The 11,800-nt window shown below is 40.6% G+C and overlaps 1 protein-coding gene across 3 annotated transcripts in view; it reads right to left on the reverse strand.

The window, feature by feature from the left end:
- Positions 1–2,933: 2,933 nt before the first annotated feature.
- The window catches only part of LOC135462722 (atrial natriuretic peptide receptor 1-like), a 212,983-nt gene continuing 204,116 nt past the window's right edge, over positions 2,934–11,800 (reverse strand). For all 3 annotated transcript variants that reach the window (XM_064739944.1, XM_064739945.1, XM_064739946.1), the window contains exons 16-22: positions 10,345–10,494; positions 7,608–7,731; positions 7,167–7,235; positions 6,384–6,558; positions 5,641–5,739; positions 3,771–3,862; positions 2,934–3,070 (exon numbers count right to left, since the gene is read on the reverse strand). In XM_064739944.1, the coding sequence (XP_064596014.1) occupies positions 2,942–3,070; positions 3,771–3,862; positions 5,641–5,739; positions 6,384–6,558; positions 7,167–7,235; positions 7,608–7,731; positions 10,345–10,494 (838 nt within the window). In that variant the 3' untranslated portion in view covers positions 2,934–2,941. The remainder of the gene's footprint in view (positions 3,071–3,770; positions 3,863–5,640; positions 5,740–6,383; positions 6,559–7,166; positions 7,236–7,607; positions 7,732–10,344; positions 10,495–11,800) is intronic.

Raw genomic sequence — 11,800 nt, forward strand, 5'->3', positions numbered from 1 at the left:
TTTATCCTCACACTAAAGCATTCTGCGCTGTTGAGTTCGTAGAATTTACATATGAATCCACAAGCAATCACGTATCCACCATTTGAATCCACAGACAATCATGTATCCATCATTTGTATCCACAAACAATCACGAATCCACCATTTGTATCCACAAACAATCACGTATCCATCAGTTGAATCCACAAACAATCACGTATCCATCAGTTGTATCCACAAACAATCACGTATCCATCAGTTGTATCCACAAACAATCACGTATCCATCAGTTGAATCCACAAACAATCACCTATCCATCAGTTGAATCCACAAACAATCACGTATCCATCAGTTGAATCCACAAACAATCACGTATCCATCAGTTGAATCCACAAACAATCACGTATGCACGTTAAGGAATCCACAAACCATGGCATCTCCGCAATTCGAATCCGCACAGGATGACTTATTCAGATACTTGTTGATCGCAAAACTCAGTTGTCGAAAAAATTCTAACTTGTATTTATTACTAACAAAACGTAATTGTATATGTATATATTTATATATATTTACATCACATAAAGTCTTACTATGTTAGGTATTTCACGTTCATAATGACGGGTAGCAATAAAGTAAAAGAATGATTCGTATGCCGAAACGCATAACGTGGCAAATGGATCAACATCTGACAAAGGGCTACATAACTGAACATGTACATCTTCTGCAGAAAAGCAATAGTGTTGGTGAAGAGATGGACAGATGCTGCAGGGTGAGTTTCTAGCCACTACGAAGAAAACTATGTAATGAGTACTTTCAAACGGAATTTATAAATCCGCCAGCGTAGGAATCTGCTTTACATATGTAGATGTGGAAATACAAAGAAACTGCAGCCAGAGAGAAGTCAAAGTGCGCATAACTATTAAGTACATTTACATGGAAAATGACATAGCTATTACGTCATAAGTTACGTCATATATTACAATTAGCTGAAAACCCGTAAGTCACACAAATTTCAAAATGGAGGCGGGCACTATTGAAAAAAAACCTGTCCGCTGTATATTGCAAACGGTTTCTGCCATCGATGAATGCTGTATACAAACTCACTGTAAGCTCGAGATGCAAATGTGGTAGAAAAGAAGATCAGCATATGTGCAGTTGATATTTCAATTCCACCAACGCATTTACTGTGGTTGTTAGCACACCCAAAACATGATTGAATATCGTGACACGTTAGGAAAACAAGAATATTAACAACGGGCAATCTCCAGGAGCTATTCATAACAAAAAGTAGACAGAACATACTCCAGCTTTGGTGTTACTGTCTCCAGAGGCAGAGCCACTCGCCTCCGCTTCATTGTATGCACAACTGGTGTAAGTATTGACCTTCCCATTCACTTAGCGGTCAAATTGACCTCACTGATATGTATGCCTGGGTCATTTCAAGTCGGCTATCAGACAAATTGCACACCTGGTAACTCCAGTGCATTATGCGAAGGTGATTGCACTATTCGTAAATATGCACGTTCACGATTACAGTCAACTACATTCAACTGACACATCAGAACACATTTCTCCACTAAAGTCATCCACTATACCAAGCCTATGCACAGCTGAAATAGATGTACATGTACTAAGCAGAAGCGCGAATACAACTCTACTTGAGTGTATCGTCTCACTTGAGTGTATCGTCTCACTTGAGTGCATCCAACAGCCAGACATTTCAGGATGTGTATTCCATTGTGTGCACTTCCTTCAGCAGAACTGCGTACGTGCCTTTCTCTGCAAGAAGATTCTCAGCAGTATCCTCATCGGTAGCCTCTATACGGATGCAGTTGAACGTAGGTGTCTACAGGTATATATATATATATATATTCAATTTAACACTGGGGTATATTCAACTACCCTGTGTTTTCAGTTGTGTGTGGTGTGTTCACATTACATAGGTGAAGTAAAATCCCATGGCTAAACGTGTTGACTAAACTTGTAAATGCTGCTAAACACATAGATGAACACTATTTGAGCAAAAACAATGTACGAGTTAATGCACTGTGTCGGTATGATGATTTCTCATACATCTACTAAATGCTTCTGTACACGTCCATGCGTAGCACATGTGCACGTTAATATGCACGTAGCCAGCATTTATATACACGTAAAATATCCACACAGAGAATGCCACTTTCTTCGTTCTCTGATAAGGTAGCACGTGCACTTATACACGTCACAATATCACATGTCACGTAACGCGAGAAGCAATATTTTGTATCACCCGATCGCAGAGATATGGAGGTATGTAGACGTCATCGTAAAGCGTTGGGAAGTTCCCCCAAATCACGTATACTGCGAGATCCAGCAAAATCGAGCACACATGAGTTGTTTTAGTGGTGGGAAGCTGTCCAAATGCAAGGTTAGTAATCATTTCAATCCTGTTCCAGAAAATGCCAGACACACCAAAGAACAACGATACTACATGTATGTCGATCTGTGCTGAAACAATACGAATTTCCGAATAAAAATAACATACGCAATTGAACAGTACCTTCCGTTAAGCGCATTATTCGACCCCTCCGAGAGCAAACATAGATACAAAACACGCTTTTAATAATGCGTAAGTAATAAAAACACATCGCAGGTATCATTCGGCACATCTAAAGGAAAGGTAAATCCAGTGTGAGTGTATATCTCGGGTTCCAGCCCGATCAATCCAGGGTATGACACTTCCGGCATGTCCACGGGCCTCGACCGACATCAGATCTTGGCCTAGGATTCTCTTTCCGCTTCCGGTCCAAACTTCTGTTTCCGCTCCCAGATGCTCGTAAAATCACGCTTACCCAAAATCTCCAACCCGCAGCCGAGACTATTCCTTGAAAACCAGTAGCATAGTTACCCTGCCATCAAAAACATCGGAAATCTTGCAGGTTCTACTAGTCACACAGCTGTGCACAGGATTCATCGAGACTGCATCAAGAGTTAGATGTCGTCTTGACATTATTATCTGGCGAGTCTGGAGCTTTTATATTATTGCCAGAGCCACTTTTCTTCACATCGGGATATTCACCGTTTAGCCAGTAAGTGGTGACTTTCCCTTTTCCCTAAAATAACAAAATGGTATGCATGTATACGAACTGGTTATATCTACTTAAGCAATGACATACTATGTACCGAGAAGAAAACTGTAACCGCAATAACTTAAACTGTCTTTTTGAATAATGCGCTAAACACACTTCTCTCATGAACAGAGATATGTTAAAGAAAGTAATAAATGTAAAGGGACAAAGATTTGGTTTGATTTATTTGATTGTTGTTTTCCGTCGCACTCAAGGATATTTCACTGACACGACTGATGTTTTATATTATGTAGTGGAAAGAAACTAGAGAAAGCCTGAGGGATGACCCACGCTCGATCATCAGAATCTGTCTATGATGAACCGGAGAGGAAAATAGGCTAGGAGCTATTAAAGTTAAATGCTACCAAACAGCTGGTGACAGGCAATGACTAAGGATGGGCTACAGGACCTTCTGCTGAATGCAGATGGTACAGGTCATACATTTGGCACATATTTATTGGTGCCTATACACTACGCATCACAATCAATGGAGAGCACCCGTGAGAACAGCCATATCCGTTATCGTGGGTAAAAACGAAAGCTGCCAGCAGCAACCATCGAGAGCAGCATTCTAACACAAATGTAGTGAAAACCTTTTGCTACACGTCTTTGGGCCTTTTCTTTATTTCTTTGGCAGGAGAACGTAACTTTATGAGCCGAATTACTTGGGATAATCTAAACCAACCTTCATCTCTACAGCACCACGTAACTCCAGATCAAACGTCCCGAAGTCGTCCAACACTTTCTTTGTATATGGACTCACATGTATTTTCAGCGCTGTAACAAATAGAGAAACTAAATCAGTAACGATTTTGCACACGGATGGCTTTGGAACAATTACTGATGAGTATTTATTTGTCTGATTAGAGTTTTATGCCTGGCTGAAGAATATTTTACTAAAACGACGGCGGACAGCATTATGGTGGGAGGAATATGAAATGAGTTCGAGAGAAACCAACAACCGTCCGCAGGTTGCATACCTTCTCACGTACGACTGGAGAGGAAGTCAGCATGAGTTGACAATTCTGAACAAATAGCCAGTATTAAAATAATCTACTAAAGATATCTGACTAATCAACATCAGTTTCACTCCATTTTTTGTGCAACTGCATTTGTAATTATATTTATTTATTTATTTATTTGATTGGTGTCTTACACCGTACTCAAGAATATTTCACATATACGACGACAGCCAGCATTATGGTGGGAGGAAACTGGGCAGAGGTTGGGGGAAACTCACGACCATCCTCAGGTTGCATTATATTAAATCAACAAGATTAATACACAAAAATAGTAAAACTTAGCATATGACATTCTGAATCGGAAAATACATTGTCCACGTGGTTTTTGACATTTTTTTGACTGAAGAGAACTGATAAAGCGAATGTAATCTTTAGAAACAAAAAGTCACTGACGCGTTGCTCACACAACCTAAAATTTAATGAAGTCAAGCGGAAATATAATAAAATGGGGCTTTTAACTGATACTTTCCCGGATAGCATGACGACAAAAGCTAATCAACGAACGAAATATGGTCCTTGGCATGAGAAAGTAGTGCGAAATTCTGCAAAGAACTTCTAACCAAACTTACTTCATTCACATTGTTCAATAGATTTTAGACGATATTACACAAGTGAAAGTAAATTGGAATATTCAGCTTTGAGCTCAGCTCTTCGCAGCACTTGTCGATTATTGGACGATTTGGTGCAAGGTACAATATAAAGCACTGTTAAGCGGTTCCCTGTCGCACACAAAGGGTGATAACTCCTTAAAAGACTGTTTTACAAACTTCATTCCTAGTGTGTAACGGAAGGAAGGACCGGTGGTGTATTTATCACGCTCGGTCAAATTTAAAGGAGAAGAAAATTTAAATATCAGTCAAATACCATTGAAAAGAGTATGTATTTCCTTGCAGGTGCATGCCATAAAAAAAAATTCTAATATGTATCTCAAGTTGATAAACTGTAAATAAAGTCAGCGCCAAAATGCGCTGTGGGCGACTCCAGCTTGCCTAAGTACTAGTCCTGAAGTCGTCTGTGTAAGGAGGAGAATTGCCGTCGGAAACCGCCGAAGTGCAGTTCGTACATTTCCGGTAGAACTCTTCTTCCCAGAAGGTAGCAAACAGTACAGTTCGTTTTCCGGTTGACGATCGGTAAACCGGAATGTTGGACGTAGGTTCCGAGTTTACACGAACAAGCCGGTAGTTTTAACGACTCTAACTGGCTGAGAGGCAACACACGCCAGCATAAATTATAGGGTGTTAAAGATGGAGGACACCATGGACTTTTTGCCAGCTTTGCCGTTTTCAGGCTTTACGTGTATGGCGAGGAAAAATCGAAAAATTATGCAGCAGGCACCACCATATAGAAAAAAATGTGCTCTTTTCAGCGTATGGTGCCATTTTAAAAAGTTTTCTTCTCTTTTAAATCACTGCGAACAAAGAATAACTTGATCTAGGCGTCAAAATAGACATGACGTGAAACAGCCGTCAATTAAAATTGACGCTACATTTGGAGGCTGTTCTCTCAACACGGCCGTCTTAAATAGGTACTTACGTAAACCGTTTGACTCCATTCTTGATGCCGTGTTAACAGTATCACCGAATAAACAATACCTGGGCATTTTCAATCCCACAACCCCCGCGCACACTGAACCTAAACAAAAAAAAATCGATTGCTGAATATCCAAATAGCTTAAATTAATAGTATAAATAAACTCTTTTGCTGTTTGTTATCAAGCGGCAAGTACACATAGATGATAGACATAACACCTCGTGGAAGCCGAAGTAATAATACTGCAACATTTCGTAAGTCGAAGAAACATTTAGTCAACATCTTTTAAGATGGCCTAAACATACTAAGGCTTGCTGAGACAACCTCAAACAGTCTGCTATGGCCTTTTGTAGCTGAAGTGGATGATAGGTTGCATTCTCCTGCCAATCGACAAATTCCTGCTGTAGATAATTCCCAGATATGAACTCTGCCTATTCGTTTAAACAAGTTCTAATCAGCAATACCGCAACCTATAGGTAGCGTTGACACATAACTATTCATTCTTAAGTTACCATAGAAAACAATAAATACGTTGTTGGCGAATGCTGCAGGGTTTTTTTTTCTTACAGCTAGGGAGACATGTCAATTTCCTTTATCGCCTTTTTTCTTTAAAAAAATATTTTTCTGAGTCACTTTACTGTGGTTGTCGTGTACATTATTCCACCTAAAGAATACCACAAGCGATTATTGTAAATGTTATCATCGTCGTCGTCGTCGTCAGCGACATCACCCTCGTCATCACTTACCACTGTGTATTCCTATACGGAGTTTCAACTGGTCGTTAGGGCGGTGCCTTATTTTGAATGACAGAACTGCCTTGAGGAGGGCAAGTGACATCCGGGCTACTTCACGTGCGTGGACATTTCCGTTTCTCACCGGTAACCCAGAAACAACCATGTACGCATCACCTATCGTTTCTACCTGGAATAACAGAAAAGAAAATACAAATTTAGGTTAATCAAAAATACACTGCAATGTCAGCAAGGATGGAACTTTCATGTAGAAATCTATTACAAGAAAGCATCAAATTGTGCCGAGAACGCCTTCCCAACTGACCTACCGCTGATGCAAATTCAATTATCAGACAAATCAGTTAGTAGACTTAATATCTGTGTAACCCCCAACTTTGGATGAAAGTGAAGCATATCTATGTGGAGCATAAAAGCCTAACTGGAGGGTTGATATTGTTCGAGTGTCTTCTGACCACGGTTCCTTTCAGTGTAGCTGTAACTGTTTTTTAAACTTGTATACCGGTAGTGTTTTATCGGTCATTCTATGACACTTCACACTACCTCTAAAATCAAGCGGTTTACCCAGGTTATTTTCGAGTATTGTACTGCTCAAAAGTTGTAGATATGCAAAGCACAATATTTTTTTGCCTTGGCGCGGACTTGCCTCTGTGGACAAACGTTTTAAAAACTCTGAACTTTTATTTACATGATTGTGTACATGCCATGTGATTTCAAAGCGGTAGGACTTAGTACTTAGAAACATTATGACAAGGTTGTCGATCTCTAATTAATCCTCACCTTATATACGTCGAAGTTTTCAATGATGGAATCGAATGCCGTATACAAATCGTTAAGTAAGTCGATCACCTGTGAATAGAAATAAAATCACTGTTATGGTGCCATATGTTAGGTTTTTGTAATGCCATCACATTTCCTGGCTACTTCAGATTGAAAACGAAACAGGATCTAATAGAAATCGAAGTATCTAAATCACAGTTCAATCCGTCAACTGGTAAAACAATATACAAAGTCATATTCACAACGACCAATTAATAATAAACGTTAATAAAATCAGCACCAAAATCTCAAAATATAATTATACAAAAGTCTACATTAGTATTACAAATTACCATGCTATGAAGTAAGATAAAAATATAAATATATCTCAGTTATGCAAAAATCAATCGGTAAAAATATACTGTAGATACGGTTAGATTCATTATTTATACTCGATATTACCTGCATGGGAGTGCTCTCGGACGACATGGCGGTAAAGCCACAAATATCACTGAAGTAAATAGTTACGCTGTCAAAATTTTCCGCTGCCACAGATTCTCCAGCTATCAGCTGCCTGGCTACTTGTCTGTGGAATAAATTGTTTGAACATGTTAGTTTCATTCTATCTCGATCTTTTTCATTGATGATTCCTCACCGCCAATTGTAGGACATCTTGTTTAACACACGGGTGTAAAACAAACATAGTTCAAGATTGATCTGACGTTATGTGTGGCAAAAATTTTATTTGGCCATAGATGGCCCCAAACCAACGTCAGAGCGCGCTTCATTTAAAATACCTGATGGTTTGAGGCCACCCTTGGCCGAAAAAAAATTGGTGAAATCTAACGTCAGAGCTATCTTCGGACTGAAAATAACACATTAGTCAAGCTGGCTGTTGCGTGGGTCCGCAAGTGCTTGTGTAGGCGCCGTAATGACTTAAGTACAGGAATCGGTGCGTAGTTTTCCAGCAGTCTCACAAAACTACAGCTGGTTCCAACTCTGTCTTATTCTTCAGTTGGAATGGGTCATCATTATGTGAATGATGTTCAACCTTGCTGTTCCCATAGACATTAACCATTGGAATCAGCTGCGTGAGACGAGTTTGGGTTGAACTGCGTCTAAAGCTCCAGCGAATGGTCCAACGGATAACACGCAATTCCAGGTATCCGATTGAATCATTTGCATCTCTAAAGAATGGTACTACGTGATATCGTTATGCAAAGCTGCATTCGATCCAGAGATGACTGAATTTGAGCTTAGAGTTCCACACGTTAACGGTCGGGAATCGTACTCGGGGCAACCTTAGATTAATACTGTCAAGATTTTCTATATTTTTTGCCTCCATATTGTTTAAAAAATTCAAATTGATAGAATTTGGTCCCCTTTAACCATATATGACCTGTGTGTAGTCGTTTTGCGGTAACCCTCCTGGCTGAATATGCACATTGTGAATTTCAAAGCGAGGCTGCCGAGTAAGTGACGTCATTGAAAGAAGGTGCTGGCTCGATACGTGCAGAATTCATGGTAGAAAGCTTTAAACACGTAACGAAAAAAAAGGATTCGTTTCGACCCGATGCAGTAGTCAGCTGGTAAAGGGAGGTGGAATTTCTTTCTTTGCCATTCTAAAGGAATATTTTGAGAGCTACGGCTTTTAATAACCAGAAATTGCAGTATGCTTACTGCAGAACATTTTGCATAGCATGTGTAAATTATGAACTTTAACGAAACTTAGTTTTGGACTTAAGATCCCGCGGTTCAGAGGCCTGTATTAACTCCCATGTTATTTTGACAATGTTTTCACCGCAGTGTCTGCGCGAGCAAAGCGTGTTGGTGCGAGTAAAACTACTAATGCCGGGATGTTCGCGGTCTCGAATAGCAAAGAAATTTATTTATTTGATTGCCGGTTTAATCTATACTCAGGAATATTTCATTTATACTACGGCGGCCACCATTATAGTAAAATAGCAAGGAATTAGCTGAGATAAATGTAGTTACCAGGTCCAGTTGTCAGTCCGAAAATCTGTTGGTTTCTGACAGCTGTAGCCGTGGTCAGACTCGCTGTCTGATGAATGAGAGGAGCGGTTTACTTGGCTGATTTCCTGGGCTCCACGTGCTGAATCAGTTTGTATAGGATCATATATGTAGGGTCGACAGGTGGAATACACATTGGAATCTCCAGTATGTCTGTTTCACAGTCTGACATGGTATTATTTTGGTATTATCTCGTAGAAGATTTGATTTGGTATAAGTGAACTGTGTTGTTCAGTATGAGCCACTTCTTACGGTGATGTCAGAGGGATGACGTGACGGGCACCTCATTAACTTGGCTCTAGCGAACGGCTCCCTGTCGGGAGAGCCGACCGTCGCAGCGGGAAGCGTGTGAGGCGGTAAAAAAACACGCAGGTTCATTATAATGTTTATTTATTTATTTATTTATTTGATTGGTGTTTTACGCCGTACTCAAGAATATTTCACTTATACGACGGCGGCCAGCATTAAGGTGGGTGGAAACCCACGACCATCCGCAGGTTGCTGGCAGATCTTCCCACTTACGGCCGGAGAGGAAGCCAGCATGAGCTGGACTTGAACTCACAGCGACCGCATTGGTGAGAGGCTCCTGGGTCATTACGCTGCGCTAGCGCGCTAACCGACTGAGCCACGGAGGCCTCATTATAATGAGGGCTTATGAGGTAATTATTAAATAAATACCGACGGTCTTTAAACCGCTCGGAGATTGTGTGTAAAGCACCACTCAGTTTGTAGCTGATTATCTTCGAATGTATCAAGTCGGGAGCGGTAGATCCAGGATCAATCCTGGGTTGAGTCACACCTAAGACTTTAAAAGAGGAAGTTGTGACTTCCTCGCTTGGTGTTCAGTATGAAAGGGATAGTGCAACCACTGGTTGACCCGTATGAGTATAATCGTTCGGACCGGGCGCCTTACTTGCCTTCGGTAAGGCGTCTCAGTGAAGCAGCACTAGATAAAAGAGCGGTAGAAATCCGTCCTACAACAAGGAGATACATTACATGCACTCTAAGAATTGCTTTGTCGTCATATGACTGAAAAATTGTTAAGTACGACGTTAAAACCCAAGCGCTCACTCACTCACTCGAATGTTTCAACGAGTTACCCTTTTATGCTCTTCTCAAAGACGCCATCTGATTCAACCTAGACATTCTTCACTGAATCAGCACTTACTTGGGCAGCATACTATAAAGCAAATCCTCTGCCTTTTTCTTCTGCTCGAGGTAGTCGGCAGTTCTCTCCTCCACCAGCGCCTCCAGGTTGTTGGCGTACTGCTCCATCCGGGAGAGCAGGTTGTCGAGTATGTTACCCTTGTCTCCATCCCTAAGGGGGAAAGTCAGACCATAAATATTACACTTATAAGATGACTCACCTGAGCCCGCCGTCATATCATCATTTCCGACATTTTTCCGAGGAAATGGACTCGGGAGCAAGTATTTAATGTGAATACATGTATATGTAGACACTGATGATATCGTAAAGAATCGTTTCAATTTGCCAAAAATGGATGTAGTAAGACTAACAAATGTGCAGAATGCTTATGACAAAAAGTGATCATTTCAATTTGCCAAAAATGGATGTAGTAAGACTAACAAATGTGCAGAATGCCTATGACAAAAAGTGATCATTTCAATTTGCCTAAAACGGATGTAGTAAGACTAACACATGTGCAGAATGCCTATGACAAAAAGTGATCAAAGAGAAAAACGAAGTGCACTTCAGTTATACTAATGGCGGGTATACTTTCTTACTGGACATCCACAGCGGTTAAGTGCAAATGGGTTCCAGAGTGATGTCCCTTGGATGAAACGTTTCTCTTGGCACAGCTCGCTTGCTTAATTCTGTCGTACAACTTAACGAGTTTTGTACACTGTGAGAAACAGCAGTTGTTGTAAACAAACCCGGATATCAAGAATTGGCATTACTGCAAATCATGCTGCATGTTATTAAAAATGTGCTCTGGAAAACGAAGTTACGTGGGAAGGTCTGCCAGCGGGCTTCCCCGGGCTCTGCTCGGTTTCCTCCCACCATAATGCTGGCTGCCGTCGTATAAGTAAAATATTCTTGAGTACGGCGTAAAACACCAATCAAATAAATAAATAAATGGAACACGAATTCTGCTGTAGGATTATACACACCATCAGTTACCCTGTCTTTCTAAACGGTAATACTTCTCTTTTTTTGTCTGGAACGGCACCAACTGTTTGTGCGTACATCTACATTTTCTGTTCTTATGTTACTGTAAGACATCATCTTACTGCTTTTAGATGTAAGATTTACGGTTACAGCAAAATATATGAAAATGTTACGGTCCCAAAATCCCCAATTATCCTATAGCCATAGCAACAAGCCCCTAAACCCTTTCACTTATTAACGCATTTATATCACCCTAAAGTAAGTATGACATCCATCTACCATGATTACCCCCGTGAGTACCCCGGTTGGACAGGCACGAATAAGCTTGCTCAAGATCAAATCGATTAAACCCAACATAATTATTTACAGTGTTCCAGACGAATTCTTTTGCCCCCCCCCCCCCCCCCCCCGTGCTGGTGAATGACACAAGTCATGCGTTGCCACACGAGTTTCCGCTGGCCACCTGCTAATGTGGTATTTATTTGTTCCGCTT

Source organism: Liolophura sinensis, chromosome 2, assembly GCF_032854445.1.
Source record: "Liolophura sinensis isolate JHLJ2023 chromosome 2, CUHK_Ljap_v2, whole genome shotgun sequence".
In the NCBI taxonomy this organism is placed as follows: domain Eukaryota; kingdom Metazoa; phylum Mollusca; class Polyplacophora; order Chitonida; family Chitonidae; genus Liolophura; species Liolophura sinensis.